The following is a 21,128-nucleotide window of genomic DNA, read 5'->3' as shown; positions in this document are numbered from 1 at the left end:
GTTTTCCCGGCTTACAGTTTTCTCCCTTCAGCCATTCGAAAGATTTAAAAAAAAAAACACTTTTCTCTCATCTTAAGTCTGAAACACTACCTGCAGTGTCTCAACAACCCCTGAGAAATGAAATCATCTGCATCCATTGATGTTCACTAAAAGAAAGAGCATCCAATGAGACAAGATGAATTATGTAAACTGGGCTCTGAAAAGTCAGTGGGACAGGTGGGATGAGCACTATAATGACCAACCGATTTTAATTACAGCCCAAGGTATGTTGCGTCAACCTGCATGGGTTTCCTCCACAAAGCGTTAAATTGCATGTTATTAAATATGATACTTGAGTGCATTGTAATCTCTGCAGAGCTACTTTAAGAGGATGAGAGCTTCAATACGCAGAAGTTACAATACATCACAAACGTCCTGTCCTGTAAGTTGAGGATCCTCATTATCATAACAATAGAACGTTTAAAACCTACTCTGTAATTATGTGAGTAGTTAGAGTACTCTGACTGCTATATACAGTATAATTACTATAACATGTGTATGCAAGATGGAGAGATTTCCCTTCACAAAAGCCTAAAAAGTTGTAATTCACAGTGATGAAAATGACAAAGAAAAAATAAAGTGCTTAATGGCACATTGTTAAGGGTTACAGAAAAGACAACAATGAAAACAACAGAAATCCCTTTATAACATGACCTATAAACACAAGGGTAGACACATGCTACATAAACAGTATATATTTTAGCTGGTGTTTATCCATGCAGTGTGTGCAGGCCAGGGTACAGCAGGGATGAGAGATGATTCCAGCAGAAAGATACTGGCGTTACTTAAACGTTAATTGCTGTGCACTTCAAAGCCTGTAATTCCCAGAGGCCCAAGCAGTACTGAGACACCAAACATATGTATTAATAGGGATTATGATAAGAAAGCCTGGCACATCATAACACTATACTGATCAATTCTGTATGTGCAGTTTCTGTTATGGGTGTCTCTCTCTGTATGTCTCTGTGTAATTTTCACTGTGTGTCTGGGTTATTGCACTCAAGGAGAGAGCAGTTCAAATATGCATTTGAGGTGATAAATGGCAGAGCCTTCCAGCAGTGTGCAGGGCGATGAGCAAATTTCATACTTGAATATTCAGCAGTCAGAGGTGGTATCTGAATCATTTAAATTAGAAATTTGCTGTGTGTTAAGAGAAAGTGTGAGCGAGCTTTTATTTATTTACTTATTTTGTTTTGCAGATGGCAGCCTTTTGGAGCAGAAAAAGTCCCCTCAGAGTATTTCTTTCTTAGAGCCCTCCAATCAGATCAGCCAAAAGGAATCTCAGAGAATGCATTTTAATGAGCTGCCTTCATCTCAGGCCAATATGAGGTGGGGAACAGTCCCACCGCTGCTCGTTGCTACAAAGGAGAAGGGAGATAAAGTAGCTCTCTAGTGTGTCAAATTTTTGGTTGCTGAAATATAATCTGACACAATCAAAAGAGGCCATCTCTGTCTGGTATTCTTTCTGTGAGGAAATGTTAACATGCTCTGAAACATAATGTGGGGAAATCTCTTACCTGTATTATCTTGGGTTTTCTGACTGGTTGCTGGGCTGACAGGTTGGACTGGCTGGCTGAAGATCAGTGTTGACCTCTGAACTTGACCAGGTCCTCTGCCCTTGGCTGAGCCCGTAGTCGTCCTGGTGACAGCTCCGAGGCCCAGACGCAGACCTCTGCCGGAGCGCAGGAGGCTGCCACTCCCTCCGGCCTGAGCGGCCGTCCGTGACAACAGCGCATCCTCAGCAGTACTCCCTTTAAAACTGGCAGATCGCCCCACCTAGAGATCAAAATAATGAAATTAACTTAAAAATACTATTATCAAATAGTATGTACCCTGGGCCCCTGAAACAGAAAAGAAATATTAAGTGTGTCAAGCAAAGGGTCAAAGTTAATGTGAATAATGATAATACAGGGAGAATTCTTGTTTGATACATTCATGTGTTTGCTATGACTGTGAAAATACCTTTCAGCTTTCACAGATATAAATAGAGTGTGTCATATAAAGGGCACCTATTGGGATTTTCTGTTGGCGTCCGCATACATGCCAATGTGTTAACCAGCAAAGTCTGGCTGCCATGACATGTTAAAATATTGTATATTTTTCCTGTGATAGTGTGGACAGATTGAGCAGCAAAACATATGTTGCACCCTGCAATTAGCCAAAACCATAATTATATTTGACATAAATCATTGTATCCATATAAACGTACTGTAAGTCTGTTTGTCATCAAAAATTCTGTATGAATAAAGAAAAACATAATGATATAATAGGGCTGATATAATGTGCATTAGATAATAATTGATAACAAGAATGATTCCATCTCGGAGTGTTTCCACAGCTATGTTGTAGGCTGTGAGTAGAAGTAATAATCATGCAGGGAAACTGAGCACCAGAAACATGAGCTGTTTAACATCACCAGCATAATTTGTGTTTTCTCTCAACGGCCTGTGTACTGGACAAAATGCTAACGTGCATGCAGTGACATATAAAGCACTGCGAATCCTCTTGTCACTGTGGGCTTTGTACTTCAAAATACATTAACTATTTATTTCCACATGTTGGTGTTTGAAGCTGTATGGATGTGAATGCCAAATGAAGCTATTAAATCAGAATCAATAAGGGATCATTTTGAAGTGATAATGAGCAGCTCTTGAGAGAGTGGGTATAAAATGCAGAAGATCTGTGATCAATTATACATAGTTTACTGTGGGATAGAATTATGGACTTCAGCTAGTGAAACTGGTATGCAGAATCAACACAATTAACAGAAGATAAAGTAAAAGTAATTATCTCCTGCTAATTGATATGGGAAACATCATAATCAAATCCTATCCTTTTTTTTGCCGTTTGTGTGAATGTGCTGTGATAGTGGATTGTGCTAAATCTCAACATGATAGAAAGGCTTTTGTTGAATGAGAATAAGCACAATTCCAAACCATAATATAAGTCGGAATGCAGGCTTCATTCTTACAAAAAAGATTTTTAATAAAGGCCTTGAAATCAGATACTTACAGAAAAGGCTATACATAATACTAACCTCTGATGGTGCCCCGTAGAAGTTGCTACCCAGTTTCGAGGGTGCCGTGTGGCTGTGTGTGTGTGAAGGGGGGACGGTGTTTGTGTGTCCAGGGGTCCTGATACTTCTGCTCAGCATTCCTGATGGGAAGATGTTTGTCTGCATCTCTTGGCGGTACTTGTCATAAAGCAGATTGGAGGCACTGAGTACTGGGGCTCCTCTGGTTTCTGCGTCGGGCTTGCAGGGGTCTTTAGGGGTGTCTTTGAAGGAAGTGGGTGTCTGGCCGTGTGTGTATGCTGACAGCCTGGATGGTAGAGAGGATACCTGATAAGGTCCGTCAGCAGCCTGAGGCTTAAACTGAGGATTCTTTCGAACACATGTAATAATTTTGGGCCGAACTCCTTTAGGTTTAAGTTTAGGTGATGGGGAGCTCTCTTTGGGGCTCGGGTTGTGGTTAGAGCTCTGCTGGTTGTTAAGAGGTGCTTTAGGGATTCCACTTGTGCTTGTATTTGTTTTGACTGGTGCTCTCATGCAACTGTTGCCATAGCCCTGAGCTGATGTCGTTACAGCAGAGTTGCATCCTGACGGGATGTGTCTAACCACTCCAGGGACATTCCTGGAAACGAGGTACATGGAAGGTTGCTTGCGTGGTGAACCCTGGGGTGTCCTGAGAGGGGAGTGGGGAGGGGTAGATGACCTGGAATCAACCCCCGTCCTGTTGGGACTAGAGCAATTCCTTCTGTATGTGAGCTGAGTCTGGGGTTTCTTCTCTAAAGTGGAAGGATTTGAAGGACTTGAATTACACCATGCAGTTGGAGCAAAATGTTTTTCCACAGGTAGAGCCTCCCTCTGGGCTGCCTGGTTGGGCTGCCTGGGCTGTAAGACTCCAGGTGCTTTGTACAGGTTGGAGAAATCTGATGGTTCACGTAAAGACGATTTCGTAAACTTTCTGTTTGACCCATTACTCTGTGAATCTGGAGAGGGGTTTGGGGAAGAAGGTTGCCCTGTCTCAGCTTGATGAGCATTGGGCTCTGCTAAGCTCCTCGCTCTTCCCACCTCTGTCTGACAGAGGGGTCTGACGAGCTGTTGCCGTCGTGGTGGCAGCACCCTCTCCTCAAATCCTGCCTTCCTCCTTTGGCCCAGCCCCCCATCAGAGGAAAATCCGTTACGATGATAACTTCCCTCCTCCTGTCTCTGATCTTGGCTGTAGTATTGGGGACTGCCATGTTTCTGCTGAGGATGCAGTGGTGGGGAGTTCTGGTTGGCATCTACAGGGGCTGCCCTTCTTCTGGTCTGAGCTGAGGTAGTGTTGGTTGTATTGGGATAAGGGTTGGTCTTGGAGTTGGACAGAGGGACGAAAGACTGCACTTCTCCGCTGCTATCCAGAGCACTTGAAAGGCTCCCGCTGAGGGAAACAGCTGACAAACTGGAGACAAACACATTTGTCTCAGACTTGGATTCCTTTAGACCTCCCCTTCGTCTCTCCCTGTCTCTGCCTGACCTGGTGTCCCTTTTCTCTATTGAGCTTGTCACACATGTGTCTAGTTCTTCTGTGCTATGACAGGCAATCCTTTTCTGCACCTCTTTGCCCCTCTCTATCCTGCTCTCCACTTTGTTGTTGTCATTGTCATTTCTCCTCACACCCGTCGAAGCAGAGCTGGCAGTTGAGCTTGAGGATATGGACATGGGACCCTCATCCTTTCCATCCCTCATACTTCCTCCATCGTCATCCTCCTCCTCCACCTCCTGATCCCTGTTTCCTAAGAATGTATGTATCTCCTGACACTCCAAAAGCTCAAATTCTCTGAGCTCAGGCTCCAAACATTGCTGCCCAGAGCCCCAGATCACTAACTTGTTGGGGGATTCACTCTGTGAAACCAATGGGGGGATGGAGGTTGTGCTGTAACCTGTGTCCTCTATCAATCCTCTCCCTTCTTGATCACCAATTAAAGATAATCGATTGGCATTATCATCTCCAGATTGGGGGAACTGAATTTGGCTTTTATTTCCAATCTTTTCTCCTCTATCAACATTGACCCTCAGTCCCTGAAAACCAGTTGGGATGCTCATGTCGGACCGATTCTTTTGGCGCGCTCAAAGACACCTGCAGGCTGTTGAGGCCATCTATGGAGTTACAAGTGTTTATTCTCTCTCTGTCTCTCCTCTTCAGGGTCTGAGTGGTGATGGCCCTTCAGGTGATTATTCCAAGGACGAAATGTCATCTCATGGAACCTATTTTACTTCCACTCACCACTTATCTGGCATTTACTGTGAGTTAACAAAGCTGTCTTTGATGGCTCTTCATGGAAATAGAGGACGGTTCAATCTGAAATAAAAGACAAGAAAGGAAACTGTAAGAAAGGGCAATATGAATCCTTGAAATGCAGCCAGTTCTGCAGAACCCATTCAGTCTTTTTTTCCCATACAGAGCCACTTAAGGTGTTTTGTATTTAATCTGGTCTGGGTAACAGCAATTTCTGAAATCAGCTGTGCACAGTCCACAATCTTGTGCTCTTTACTGGCTGCCCATGGGACAAAAAGACACTGGAAGCACAACAGGAAGTGGGTAAGTCTTGGAACTACCTTCGATTTTAAAGGCATTTGCATCTTATACGTTTAGTAATAGTAGTAGTAATCTTATATAGTGATAATGTCTGTTTTGTAACCAGCAAGAGTAGTACAGCACTCATAATAGGAATGCAATTATCAAACTATGACATGATATAAAGATATAAGTGAAGAGAGAAGTGGCAGATAGCTGAGAGGCTACAGACTGTTTGTATGTAAGTGGAATAACCCTTGGGGTATCGGATGAAGACAGGCGAGGAGGAAGAGAGAGAAGGGTGGGAAGTGTTTTGTAATGAGCTTTATTCCTCAAGAGACAATGAAAAATAGAAGGCAGAATGAGGATAGGGTGAAAACATCTGCACTAACAGTATGATTAAAGAGTAATAGAATATACATACAAACGCTGTCTCTAATATCAAGTGTATGCATGTTACCAACATGAAAAGCGTGAAAATTATGTGTGGGTGTAAAAACACCAGCTCAGGAGGGATAAATCCATACTGTAGGTCTGATCACTGTAGGAGGGTTAACACATTCTCTCAGCATGTCCTCTTTAACATGCCATATGGCTGATTTAGCTAATGCCACGATTCGCTCGTACAGAGCAACAGCACATCCTGCTTCATTTAAAGGCTACGTTCTGCAGGATGTACAGAAAACTGAGATTGTTATGTTGCTCTGAGTAGACACCATTTTAAAGTAACCGACTGTCTGTGGTTCCATTGAAACATGTACAGTCAATAGATGAGCAGATGGCGGGGAGGGCAAAGAGCCGTTGTCATAGCATGACGATCGCAGGTTAGTTTAATCCCAGCAGTATTAAAAAAAAACACAAATTAATAAACAACCACACTGTTACATGTGCCTCGTGTGTGTGTGTGTGTGTGTGTGTATGTGTGTGTGTGTCTTGTTTTCTCCCTCTGTCTGTCTCTCTCTCTGTTCCTCATTCTGCCCTCCTCCCTCTGCCTGTTGCATACCTGAGTGTAATCAATGCTCAGGTAGAGTGGGGGAGGTGATAAGAAGGCAGAGAGTGAAGGGACAGGGGGCACATGGAGAGCGCACCAGCAGCACACCAGTGAGAAGTTTTCTCCCTATCTTTTTTTTCTCCACAACAAGCAGGTTTGTGTTTTCCCAACCTCCATGCACATTTAGGTGCTGGAGTTTTGTTATTTTAGTTTATTGTGTTAGTTTGGGCTGGAGGTTACAGGTAGTTCAGTTATTCGTCTTTTTTGTTTGTTTTCCTTTTTTTAGGTAGTTTAGGGGGAGACGTGGGGAGCGACGGCCCACTGTGAGGTTGGTCCAACATCTTCCCATCTTTTGTTCTTTTTGGCTGGGGTCTCCAGTCCCTTTTGTTTTTCCTTGTTTGTTACTTTTGGGAATATTCTTTATTTAATAAAGTTTGTTGGTTAATTCTTAACTTTGTGTCTGGCATCCTTTTTATATGTTGCATCCTCCAATCCCTTTTGAGCCTTAGTTTATTCCTTTAAATGGAGGCCGTAACATATTTAGGGGCTCGTCCGGAACGTCGTCGGCGAAGTAGGTTGTGTCACATAAATATGTTGAAGCCATATCTGGACAGGGAAGCTAGCCCTCAGTCCTCTGTCAGTGCGGTCAAAGCGGTCGTGGCGCTGTCCAGTGCTGAAATGATTGATGAGGCCAAGGCAACTGTGGCCTTGTCCGGTGCTGATTCCACAGTGGCCCTGACAGCTCTGACGATGTCTGATGTTGAGGATGTTGTTGGTCCGTCCAGTGCCGTTGTTCAAGGACGGTTGACAAATTCAGAAATCTTGTCCAAACTTGATGAGAGTTTTCCGCATTTGACTCAGATTCAGCATAAGGATGTGGTCAGTCTAATAAGTTCTCATATCTCTCTGTTTTCAGATGTGCCAACTAAAACCCATGTGCTGCAGCATGAAATTGATTTGGGTGATTCGCCGGCAATAAATAGCATCCCTACCGAGTCAATCCCAGCAAGGAGTTTGCTGGAGTTTATTTACTAGGTACCGGATATTTTCTTATTTTAGTTTATTGTGTTCGTTTGGGCTGGAAGTTACCGGTAGTTCACTTATTCATCTTTTTTGTTTGTTCTAGGATTAGTTTTCCTTTTTTAGGTAGTTTAGGGGGAGACGTGGGGAGCGACGGCCCACTGCGAGGTTGGTCCAGCTTCTTCACATCTTTGTTGTTCTTTTTGGCCAGGGTCTCCAGTCCCTTTTGTTTTTCCTTGTTTGTTACTTTTGGGAATATTCTTTATTTAATAAAGCTTGTTGGTTAATTCTTAACTTTGTGTCTGGCATCCTTTTTATATGTTGCATCCTCTAATCCCTTTTGAGCCTTGGTTTGTTCCTTTTAAATGGAGGCCGTAACACACACATCAACGAAACTTTAGTGACTCTGACAACACCTCATTCTCTCCATAATTATACAAAAGTCCTGTGAGGAATTCTCCTTCTGCCTTGAACCAGACACATTAAAACTGCAGAATATTAATGGACTCCATTTGCACAGCAAGTATCTTTTGTTTATTTGTTTGTAAAACATAGCCTATTTCCTACATCATACACAGATCTAATATAGACCAAAGTTATTTGCAATCATCTTGTCTGTGTAGGCAGTGAATGTTGTATATTTAGACCAAGGTGTTCATTATGTAGTCAAATATGTCTTCAAACCATTACGCTGAATATTGGAGTAGTTTCCAATGTTCAAATAGAACTCCCACCCTCTAATTATATGTGCAGTTGGGGAGTGTGTACTCATTAGCAGGTGCCTTCTCCATGTGTCCAGTGGCAGTGAACTGATAGGAAGGAAGCTCTCAATGCCTGCGGCGCTTCTGATGCTGCTCCAACTGGGTGCAGAGCTACAGTTTGTCCAAATGCACTGGCAGGGGAAACATTCAAGGATATGATTTGTGTTCCTGAAGGTAATCTTAGAAGTAATTTGGACATATTTTCCTGAAGAGTCTGTTAAAAGGTTGTTTTGCATCGCAATTCGAAAAAACATTTTAACCAAATATCAACTTTGAACACTTTAACATACATGTTCACTTGCCACTGTATTATATGATCAGATGTTGATATTGGTCAAAATAAGCATTTCTTTCCTCTACTGGTAATATTCTGATTGAGATCAGTGACTGCAGAGAGGCAGAGGAAAAATTCATTGTGGTTGACAAACAGCATGTATTATAATCCGCACACTGTCTTCCGTATTAACTGTGAACACTGCTAATATTTACCCTTAGCTGGGGCACACAATCAAATAATTAGCTAATTATAAAACACAATTCAAAGAGGCGGGAAGGAGAGGAATTGGAGAGGGAGAGAGACAGAGTTAAGAGAATTCTCTGAGAGGACATGGTGGCAGATCAATTACGGCACTGATGTAGTACCAGAGGTTGTGCTGATGACAGCAGTCTTGGGAGGCTGAGCACTAAGCTTGGTCACAGTGAATGAACCACAATAGGCTGCACATCACCTCGCAGCAGAGGCAGACAAAACCAATCTGGCAAAACCCTAAACATAATCAGAGAGAGAGAACAAAAGAACCTGCCTGACTATGTGAATAAAATGACCTGTTGTGATGATAAAAAAACATAAAAAATCTGGTGCATCTTGTGATGCTTCAGAAGACATTTGTTTGAAAAAAAGAAATTGAAGTTCTCTCTGCTGTCGCACTGCCTTATGTTGGTGACATAGATGTGAAAAGTAAAAAGGATCACATGGGAGTGAGGGGATGAAGCAGGACTGCTGTTGATGAGGAGCTGATGTTTCCTTTAACTGGAATATGAATTATGCAATTACAAGTGTAACAAATATGAACATCTTTGATCACCAAGCCCCTTCTCTTTTAGCAGAGGAGACACTGCATTAAAGAGAGTAAGTACACAGGGACCATTTCTGGCTACATGAGTTGTTTATACACAGTTGCCAACAGTGCTCCAAGCAAATATAGTAGCTAATGTATTCCTTTACCAGTTATCCACAATGAATAAATAAGTAATAAATATATTTACCTTCTGATGATATAGTAAATTCTTTTCCAGAATTTAAATGTTTAAAAGAGCTATTGGTTTTGACTTTTTGATGGATTTCCAGATAGAACAAGACAAGAAGACAGAAGATATTATTTCTGCACATGCTCAGTTGATCTGGGCTGGAATAAGTAATGAAGGTATAGGCTTTGTTTCACCTTTGTTTCACCGAGTTGATGTAACGTCTCGGTCTGAACTACTCTGGGAAAACAACAGAAGGAAAAAACTGCCCTTCTTTTGTTGTCATGGCAATGCCATATCCCTGGGATTTGGAGAATACACGTCCTGACCCCTGCGTCTTCCATCAGGAAAAAAGGGTCAGCGTTAGAAGGTCAGCTTCATGCTTTTACACTCTCAGCTCATGCATACATTCTGCTGTGCAATGCTTTCACATGGGAACTCACACCACCACTGTAAACCCAGATTTAGTTGTAATTAAAGTTTTTAGTGGTCTCTACTTATTCTTTCAAGGTTTGTTAAAAAACACATTCATTACTAAACCACATTAGTTGTTTGTAATAATCAGCTTAAATATGCAGTGCACAGATCATATTAAGCAAAGATAACTAAGGATCTTAAGTATATATGGGAGGGGCGGGGTCATTTGAATTGCAAAGGCTCATTGGAAGAAAAAAATATGTTCTGAATGGTTTCTGTCCTAGTTAAAGTGTGTTTAAATAATGTTCTGTTAATGTTTTGGGTATGCAATTAAATTATCTGGGTTTTAGTTTTGTATGGTTGATTTAGTGTTCATGTTTATCTACATTTATTGTTGCACCATGACGGAGACTTGGGTGGAGACTGATGGGATCTGGGCAGTGACTGTATTTGAAATGTCAGACAATCAGATTAGAAGTTGTTGACTCTATGTACTGGGTGAAAGTTTCCATACATTGTAATACATTAAATATTTACAATGGTGTGTGCTGACTGTATGCCTCTTTTGTTTATTTTGAAAGAAATGAGCTGAATATATCATTCTTAGTTATATTGTCATAAAGAAAAAACAATATTTATAGAAGCAATTTAATTCTTTAGTATTTAAGTAACCTAATGTTTAATATTTGTTATGTTTCTTTGCATGTTTAACTTTAAGGTGCAATATGTAATACTTACACCTAGTGTTTAAAATAGTTACTGCAGTCCAAATTCAGAGTACTGGTTAGCAGTTCTGGTGTGTTAGCATGGCGGCGTTAGCCAGGACCAGTCGGGATCAGTTCACTGGCTGTCTCAATAGTTTTTGCTATAAACCAACTTGAGTACCCTATATAATTCAACGTGAGTACATAAATGTTGAAATGACTGAACATGCCCGTCCCTAGTATCCATGATAAATTAGCCTGAAGCTTAATGCTTACCTGTTCAGGAGGAAATTAGCCAACTTTGTGTCCTTTTGGGCTCTAAGCTGTTTCCATCTTTCAAATACATCTCCAATATTTACCCGGGGTTTGTTACGTCTCCGGTCATGCAACTGTTTAGAAACAATGACTTTTTTTAGGTCGGGTATAATCTATCTCCGTTGATCCTGTTAATTTGTTTGCTGCTTTCATGGCTGTACTAACGTTACAGCTGTAGCGCGCTGGGTTTACGTTTTTAAAGGTTTATCTAGAAACCCAGCCTGGCTGTCAAACTGGGCAGTTGATACCAACACACAGGCCAAAACACAAACAGACTTTCCGTCACAGAAATTTGAAAGGAGAAAATACTGAATTTAGCATTGTTGTCAGAAAAGATAGTATTTCAACTTAGCATGTTTCCTTAATATCTGATGACATATTGTGGTCATTTTTGGATTTAAAGGTCCAATGTGTAGTAATTTCTCCTATCTAGCGTTGAGATCATATATCGCAATCAACTCTCTCGCACCACGCAGTTTAAAGTACGTATTACAGCTATAGTAGCCTTCACGCTTCAAAAAGCCGGTCTCTTGCTCTTTTCACTATCCTTTTTCTTTTTCTGGGCGAAGAAGAAGACTCCTGTTCCTGAAATTTTGATTTTGAATACGTGTGGTCCTCCATGTTTCCTTCTTCAAACTTGCTGGAGCTGGGACGCGACGATACCCATTAGCAGCATTAGCGGCACCTGTGAGTTTATCATGTGACAGCGAAAACGCGAAAAGCGGAGCAGTATGTCCTGTATGTCTCTTACCGGCAAACGTATTCCAAGATGGTGCATGAATATGGAGCGTCTACCCCAGTTCATGCGAATGCAAATGTAAAATTTCAAGCCAAAAGGAATAATTGGAATTGATGGTGGAGGTAAATATTCATTGAATATTCAATATTCATGAAAAAGGACAAGTTTGTGAACGGGTAACCAGATTTTGATAATGAACAACTAAACACGTTACAAACTGGACCTTTAATACAGTAAATATATTACATATATTGCACCTTTAACATGCTTATTTTAGACAACATGACTCCAGAAAAAAGTTTAATAATTATTTTTAGTAATGACTACTAATGTAAACTTGATTTGTCTACTGCATAAACTTACCGCTCTGTGTTAATACAACTGAACCTGTTACGTTTCACCTTGTGTGAAAACGGTTTAAGGCAACGGGTTTCCACGCAAATGTCTAGTAAAGTCAACTAATTCAGGATAACAGTGAATGCGCAGCCATGGATAAAGATATGTGCAGCCACGGGAACATGTAGTGCACACAAAATACACACAGTAGAATAGCTGAGTGAAAGCCAGGTTTGTTTTCCCCCCCACTTGCTCATATAGGAGCAATCCTATTCCTGCAAGAGGGTAGATAGACGGACCGCTGAAGTGATGAGAGGATGGGGCAAGATAAGACGGTATCTCAGCAGTGATCAAATTCAGTGAAGGACAGGAATTTGTGGTTTTCACAGAGTTCCTAACCTATCAAGTGCTGCATCATCTCAGAAGGTGGGAAAGGACGAGCTAAGAATACAACATTATGAAGGGACTGGAAATGGAGAAACACAATATAGAATGGAGTAGAAATGGAAAAGAGAAAGACCTTCCCCATCCTCTCTTTTTCTTCTCTGAATGTGAACAGGTCTGTGTGGGTGAAAAGTGAGACAGACAGGAGGTGGGAGTGATGAGACATGCAGATGGATACAAAGAGGAAGAGAGTTGACGCAGCAGAGCTACTGCTTTATAATTAGGCTGATGGAAGGGAAAACATAATTTGAACCTCTATAGTACGAGCTATAAAGCCCCATTCTGAAGTGACTTACTGATATAAGTCCAGGAGTGCAGAGTGAAGTAATCTAGAATCTAAGTGGTACCTATATAAGTGGCATATCCTATCTTTGGTTCTCTCTTAGGGACTGTATGAAAATTACTGGTAGGGGAGAAGGGGTCAGAGAACGGGCAGGATTTGTATTTCTTAATTTTGCTGAAGGGAAGGTAGCCAGAGAGCAGGGGACCGTCTCAACTTTTTCTCATTCAAGATTCTTTCTTTTGAGATGTATTATATAAAATACAATACAATTCTTACACTACAAATATAGCTTTTATTTTGATATTTAAGGCTGTGCTTTTTTAGACAGCTGCTTGAATCATGTATCACTTACTTGATCTGAGGGACAATCAGACATCTGATCTCAGACTTCTCAGATACAGCATTGTCTGACCTAATGCATATATGTTTTAATTAAGTGGAATGAGGCAGTGGGGCGACAACAAATAAAAGAAATAAATAAAAGAAAATCTTTATAATGATGGGGAGGGTCTTGCTTTCAAATTCAACTCTCCTCCCCACCCCAGTAGTTTTTGTACAGTCCCTGAAACCATTTCATGACTGAGAATCAGAATAGAGAGAATGAGGAGATTTCAATTGTCAACAATCTTATTTTTATTCAGTGGATCAGTTAAGTGCTGCACAGAGATGTATTGCAGAGGAAATGTTGTAGCACTTGCAGCAGAATCTCATACATCTTTATCTCAATGAGCCTGTAAAGTCAAGCCAGGTAGGAAGTGTAACACACAACCCCTTTTTCTTGTGTCAGTCAGTGAGTTGGTTTGCATTTTCCAAAGCATGTGTAGACATGTGACAACATAAAGACTGTATGTGCATATGAGTGCATTGTTTCTCTCACAAACACACTCACCTGCACAGACACACACTTCAACACACGCATACGCACACTCTCAGCGTCTTTGTTGTCGGTCCAGTAGCACATGTGGCTATTACAGAAGCCATTTGTCTTTGGCACTTTGCTTTATTCCTCTCCTCCCCCACTGGAGAGCAGACAGGTTTTATAGCTCCCCGGTCCCAGGGGAACCCCAACGACACACACAGTTCTCCTGTGCCATCTCTCTTTCATCCATATTTACACACACCTACTTCTGCAGAGATGTGAATTCCAGAACACTGAAATAGAAGCAAAAGAGAAGGCGGGAACACAAATGGACAGAGCGGCGACATGTGAATAACCATAATTTATGACTCCTGAGTGTTAGCACATGACATAATTAGATTTAGTGCAAGATTTACATTAAAATGCAGTGTAGCAGTTATCCGTAAACTCCAATCCTTTTAATACAGCACATGCGCTTTACAAGCATGTAATTAATGTCTAATGACATTCTCATTGCATGTCCTTGTACACTTCCCTGTATTGTCTTAGAAATGTTGTTTTGTGTGAAAGTACATTCGAAAATAAACCGACAAATGCTGCACACACCGAAATCACCCTCTTGTCCATTTTGAAAAAAAGAAATGCAGTACAGTATTCCCTTCTCCTTGTACTTTGTATTCTATTCACATACAATCACCCAGCAGGATAAAGCTTAGTGAGAAAGTCTATTCAGAAAAAAAGCTAAGCTTTAGTCATCCATTTCTTCTCCTCCTATCCCTGTCAGCAACACAACACAGACAGAAATAGCACTGAAATAAGCTAAACACTCACAGAAGACACAATAGACACCCTGTAGACAGAATTTCACAAGTGGTGATTCATTAAACTGTGCCTGAGTGTTTGTATGTGTGAACCAAGCAATAACTCACTATGCATAGCAAAAATTATCACCATCACAGAGAACACTGAAGAAGAACTGGGAAATATCCAGTATCCTTCGGCTGCTCTGCACTTTTTGTATAGATGTGCATCAAGAAAACAACAACAGAGCAGCTCCATAGCCACAATGTTTCTATCTTTTCCTCCTCTCCCTCCCTCCTCCATCTCCTCTTCCACCTTAATAATACAGAGTTAATGAGGGCAGGGCGAAGTGATCAATCCCATTTTCACCCTTACATACGGCACATCAACAGACTACATCTGCCCAAATAATCCCTCCTCTCTCCCCTTCTCTGTCTCTCTCTCCCACTCCACTCCCACATACACACAGTCGGACGCCTTTTTGTACCCCAAGGGGAGTCATTCTATATCGCAAGGGGGAACTGTAACAGGATTTCTGCAGGATCTCAGGTCAGAGTGGGTGGTCATACCTAACTGAATAAGGAGAATGGGAAAATCAGATCATCTGCAATAAAAGCTGATTTATTTCTGAATTGGGCGCGGGCATGTCGGCATGTAATTGTCGGAAAATCACAATATGCCAATAATAGGATTTATTAGCTAAAGCGAAATGAAAAATAGAGGCATGTGTTCACACATCCATCCATCAATGCATGTTCACACACAAGGTTTGTCTCTTTGTTATTCACACAGCTGAAAAGATGACAAGCTGTACTAAAAAAGTAAAACAGAACATCACGAAGAACATTCAAAGCCTAAACTAAGACTGTCACTTTTTGTATTAAACGTGTACCACCTACACACACAACTACACACACAGGCAGTGACAAAGAGACAGCTTCTCACTGGGAGAAAAAAAACACACTTCCTGATGAAAAATCTCCTTAATTCTTATTTTTTCAGTGTTGCTTTTGGCAAGTACTGGGAATAAGTCTCCAGTAAATCAGATATTGTCCTGCTTTTGCAGGTTTTGATGTGGTACACAGCCTGTGAGAATGAATTGTAGTTGAGATGGATAAAGGGAAGACAAATGTGCAGGAAATGAAAAGAGAAATGACAAGGGGAATAAGATGAGTTGGGAACAAAAAGCAATGAGGAGCTGGAAAAGAGATTAATGTGATTAGAAATACACTGACTGCTACAGTCAGTAGGAGAGAATAAGGAGAAGGAGGAAGACATTAGACTTGGGTTTATTGGTTCATTGAGCCCTACAGTTAAAACATAGACAGGGGTGGCATGGAGGAGAGTAGAAAAACGGTGTCTGTCCACGCTGGTTGCTGGTTGCACCGCATTGTTATTAGCAAAGCCCCTCCACCCACTACCCTCACTCCTGTCGCAGCGAAAAATTAACTCTTGCATGACTGGTGGGTAAAACTGTATGAGGGGACAAAGAGGAGAGAAAAAGAGTTCACTTCAAATGCAGAGCAGTTGCCGAGAAGGAATTCAACGATAGTGGAATTCTCTGTGGGACTGTAAGGAAGTTGGCACATGCTCACACAAACACACACAGACATACACAGTCAGACATAAAGCTGGGAAGGTGAGGCAGCCCAGACAAAGAAAAGCACAGTGCACTTAGACGGGCTGAGTCACTTCTATTTATTTTAGGAAAATATGATAATAGAAAGAAATGATGTTACAGAGAGTGATGAGGGAGTAGAGAGGAATGGGGGTGTGGGGGATTTAGTTTGTATTGCAATGAGTGAGTGTGTGTATGCATGTGTAATGTGCAAGTGGCAAACCCCAGGGGTATGGGGGAGGGAAAACTGGCAAAGGATCAGTGAGAGGTGAGCGAAGAATAGAGCGAGCTGAGGTTTTTTTTGGGGTGTTGATGATGTGCAAAAGAATTATGGTAATGATTTGAAGTGGCAGTGTGTGTGTGTGTGTATGAAAAAGATTGTTTTCATACATTGGACAAAGGAAGATGAGAGAGTACAGGACGGGGCAAAGAACTCCTGAGGAAATAAGCTCAGTTTTTGGATTCACATACAGTATGTTGCCTTTCTGACATATACGTTTACTTTTGGGAACATAGATGAGGTTCAAAAAGAATGTAGATGTACAGTCTGGAGAAGTATCATAAAAAATGAATGATTCTGTGGCTTTTTACAGTCAAGGCTGTATAGCACTTTACAGCTCTGTCCTAAAAACACTGCTACACACACTACTTTCAGCTTCATTTATAGGGTAGCATTTATTTGCTTAATAAGGGCTGTAGCTTGCTGACAAATATAATTTAAATTACACAAAAATACATTTAAAAACAGTGAAGAAAAAAGTACTTCTGTCAAACTGACTGCACAAATTCAGCAAATGGATGCACATGCACACACACAAGTGATAAAGGTCTTTCATGTTGACTCCTCACAGAACGGGGAAGTGTGTGTGTGTGTGTGTGTGTGTGTGTGTGTGTGTGTGTGTGTGTGTCATAAGCAGAGGCGTGCCTCTCCATTCACCCTCTGATGTCCTGCCTGTGACTGCAGGGGAGGAGCTACAACAACCTCATTGCCACCTTGCAGACAAAGAGCGTGAATTTGAGAATGTGTGTTTGCATGTATGTTGACACTTCATTCACACTGAATTAACCCACATGCACACACACACACACACACACACACACACACACACGCGCGCATGCACACACACAAACACACATTTAACTACTTCTACAAAATATATTCCCATACACATTACTATTCTTCAACATAGAAACCACTGTGGTATCAAAAAGCACAATACGTTTGTCCAAATAAAAAAAAAAAGAAGCAATACATGTTCAAAAAAAAGACTCCTTGGGAATACACATAACATAAAAATTGAGAGGCATACTGACATACTTCTCTCTCTCCTTCACTTATCATCTCTACCTCCCTCCTCCTTCTTCTCCTCTGTTCTGTCCTATAAAATGACCTTGCAGGTTGCACTGGTGTACTACACTCACAGGCTTTGTGACACACTGTCTTACCTGCAGAAACACACACACACACATACATAGGCACCTGAGGCTAAGCACTTCAACAAAACACACACATGCATGCAGACACACAAACACACACTGCTGCGAGATGGTTTTTCTGGCAGAGATCTGCTAAATTGATCGCTGTTCAGACGTTGCAGAGGTCAGATGTAATGAATCAATCACACATGCACCAGCCTCTGGAACAGCAGCTACAGCCAAGGCCACAGGCTCTTCTGTCCTGCTTTGATTCAGAGTCAACCTCCACATTAACATGACTGGGAGGGATTGGCAAGATTTAGCAAGATGGACTGGGAGATCCATAGATGCAGGAAGTCTCTGATATTGGGATCGATAATAGCAGCAGACAACTTCACTCAACAAAAAAAAACACACTTTTCACGAATATTTTATGCACAGGGTAGAATCTATCGACCACATGTCTGGGCAGTTCAGCCAAATGCTAAACGGTGTACTGTGAACCCTCACACAGTTGCAAAGCTGAACAATTTAAGTCAAGTAAACAAAAGTGATACACCCGAACAAAGACAGGGAAACATCTGCCTGCACAGCCTCAAGGACAACCTGATCATCAGACACCGATCAATCAAAACAAGAGACAGCTGAATGTGAAAGACATGCCCTCAATCTTCTCACCTTTGTTTGATTCATTCGTGTCTTTCCTCTCCTCCCTCCCCTTTAAGTAGCCTAAAGGTGAGACTGAGGACATGGGAATCGTTGCAAAAGTAACTAAAGCACAAAAAAATACTGTACACTTGACTCCTTGGGCTTTGCACGGGAGTTAGAAGATTCTAAAGAATAGGGGTGAGGTCTGGTGGTAAATAAAGGCGGAGAAGATCAAACTGAAATAAAATGGAAGTATTTTACAAAATGAAACCACTATCTGTGCTGAATCGTGCAAAAGATTTCCTTGATGGTTTGTTCAGTCTCTGAACAAGGCTTCTCTTTATTATATTCATCATTCAAAGAACACTTCCATTAAATGGCTAAAGCCTGAGTCAGCCTAACAACACTAGCCTATAACACAACTATAAAACAAATGGCATGTTCTGGCATTTAAGGATTGGGCTTTGTTTTTGTTCTTCCATTTTTGTTTCTTTTTCTTGATGCCAGAAATGATTATAGTATACAATCCGATGAGACATTGCCCAAAACTAATAAATACAAATTCTTACAAAATAAATACAAATTCCTTGAAAGTCTCTTTGTTGTCACCTCGCAGTGCAGTGGATCATAGCTGGAGTCAGGTCTAAAGCCTGGATAATCTATGTCTGATCATTAGCATCACCCACAGACTTGACCTGCTCCATCCATCACAGCAACCTGCTCTTCCCTGTCTGCCCTCACTCTCTCTCCAACCACAGCACGCTATGCTCTCCTACTGCTCCACATAGCTGTCTGCGGGTCAACTTCCATATTACAGTCTTTTTTGTTGTTGATGCAGAAACACAAATTCCCCCACAAGCTACACTGCATCAGCCTGCGAAAACTAAACATTTAGATCCGTATTTAGCTTAGAATGCTGCGCGAACCGAATCAGCACCGAGACCCGAATCCTATACAGGCAAAATACGTGCGACACTTCTTCAAGAAACCGATGCTCGACTCCGAAGCATCGTTGCAAAAAACAAAACAAAAATACTGGGAAGGTTGTTTTCAGTTATGCGACTTACCTTCAGGTTTCTCTAGAGTTGATAAATTTAAGGCTGTCGGTCAAATGCAGCTGAGTTGCAAAACGAAACACAAGCGTGTCTTTCCACTCTCAGAGAGAGAGAGAGAGAGAGAGAGAGAGAGAGAGAGAGAGAGAGAGATGCTGCGGACAGGAGGAGGTGGAGCGGTGCTGATGCTGCAGCCGACACCTGGCAGAGCATCCTTCTATCAGACCCCCGGGCTTCTCTCTCTCTCTCTCAACACATTTGCGCTCTCTGCTGGTTCATGTGAGACGTATGATGAAAAGCCGATGAAATCAGTGGGTTTCAAAATAAAAAATCCTCCCCGAAGGAGTCTGGATGTTGATAAAGCTCGTGTTATTGACAAGAATGATGTATAAAACATACACTGACTGTAACAAAAAGGACAAGGATAAAAGGACAAGCAAAAACAATGTTTTAACTTATAGCAGTGAATGCCTGCTATTTAGCCTACACGTTGACACTGGTATTTAAGTTTCTATGTGGGATTTTGTGATTGGGCATTAGTTTTTGTTTCTAACAAATCCTGCTTTCAGCCCCTCATTTTCAGTATCCCTGGGTCAGTTAGGTCCCAATACTAGCAGCAGATGGCGCCAAAGTAAAGACATTTTAAATCCCACACACTGACTTTCAATGTAAAATATAACAAAAAGGGCAATATGTGTCTTTTTTCTTTGTTAGTCAGTGATATGTCAGACAGTTGTTTAACATTGTAAAATCTGGAAGCCAGTTTATTCTGGCCTTAGGCAGGTGCATACCTAAAAGCTCCATTAAATGATGAATTATGAATGAATAACAAAATGAGAAACCATTTATGTGACTCAAATATACTGACTGTTTTTGTGCTTTTTCAACATGTATTGTACACATTTTAAACACACTGAAAGCCAACAATGACCAAGGAAAAGGCAAGCAAAAAAAGGAAAGAAAAAGTCTGAGAGATGAACACATCAAAACGACATAAAACATGAAGCCATCAACACTGGTGATGGATTTTAAAACATCAAAAGGCTTATTATGTGACTGACGTTATGTAAAGCTATAGGTCAGTAGGTTTAAAGCAGCATCAAAGAATAGAAACAAGAAGTTCCTTCTTTAATATATTTTATTTATAATATATGTGTTTGGACATACAATCCTACTCATTTCAGAAAAAAGTAAACACTTAGGTTTGGCATGGCAGAAAATAAAAAAAACAAAAAAACAAGTACTGATTACACCAGAAGATATATTTTCAAATACACATGAATCCCTTCGTATATTCACAACTAACAAGGAGACTAAACGTTAAAACAGGAATCAGTTGAATTGTTGTTATACTGTGCATAGTTAGATTTCTTTGAAACATACCATTTTTTGATTTTGCATGTGCTTTGACCATTTGTGAAACTGCAAGTTTGTAGTTGAGGAATTATCAAAATGCAGTATGATTACTTTGTTTAACAATTCAACAAGGTATATTAACGTGTTGAGTAAACAAATTACCAAAACCTCTGTCAGAAATGCATTGTTGACAAAATATACTTACTGAAGAAGTAATGTGATGTCACAGATTTATTATTACACTTCTACTACAGCCCATGACCACAATTTGTGAATACCATTTTTTTTTGCCACAGTCATCCCAATATCCCAAAGTTATCATGTTATAACTGCACTTTTTAATAAGGCAATAATGGCTAAAGTCATGACAATAAAAGGTGAAGGCAGTGATATTGCCAAACCTGAGGATAAAGTTTCAGTTGCACTGATCAAGTAAACACGATATAAGGAAAACAATGTCAGACACAAACAGGGCAACATAATATAAGCCTTTTCTCCAATTTACAAATAATTTACTACAAGAAAT

General features: G+C 40.9%; 1 protein-coding gene across 4 annotated transcripts in view; it reads right to left on the bottom strand.

Moving 5' to 3' along the window:
* The window catches only part of mtus2a (microtubule associated tumor suppressor candidate 2a), a 46,700-nt gene extending 27,238 nt beyond the window's left edge, over window positions 1-19,462 (bottom strand). For 3 of the 4 annotated variants that reach the window (XM_031320246.2, XM_031320247.2, XM_031320248.2), the window contains exons 1-3: window positions 19,262-19,462; window positions 3,077-5,381; window positions 1,557-1,815 (exon numbers count right to left, since the gene is read on the bottom strand). In XM_031320246.2, coding sequence (XP_031176106.1) covers window positions 1,557-1,815; window positions 3,077-5,125 — 2,308 coding nt within the window. In that variant the 5' untranslated portion in view covers window positions 5,126-5,381; window positions 19,262-19,462. Of the gene's footprint in view, window positions 1-1,556; window positions 1,816-3,076; window positions 5,382-18,224; window positions 19,048-19,261 lie in introns of those variants that run through there. The other variant, XM_036009041.1, reaches the window with a different exon arrangement.
* Window positions 19,463-21,128: the final 1,666 nt, after the last annotated feature.

This window comes from Sander lucioperca, chromosome 13, assembly GCF_008315115.2.
Source record: "Sander lucioperca isolate FBNREF2018 chromosome 13, SLUC_FBN_1.2, whole genome shotgun sequence".
Classification (NCBI taxonomy): domain Eukaryota; kingdom Metazoa; phylum Chordata; class Actinopteri; order Perciformes; family Percidae; genus Sander; species Sander lucioperca.
The sequence above is the reverse complement of the archived record's forward strand: the minus strand, read 5'-3'. Positions and strand labels throughout refer to the sequence as shown.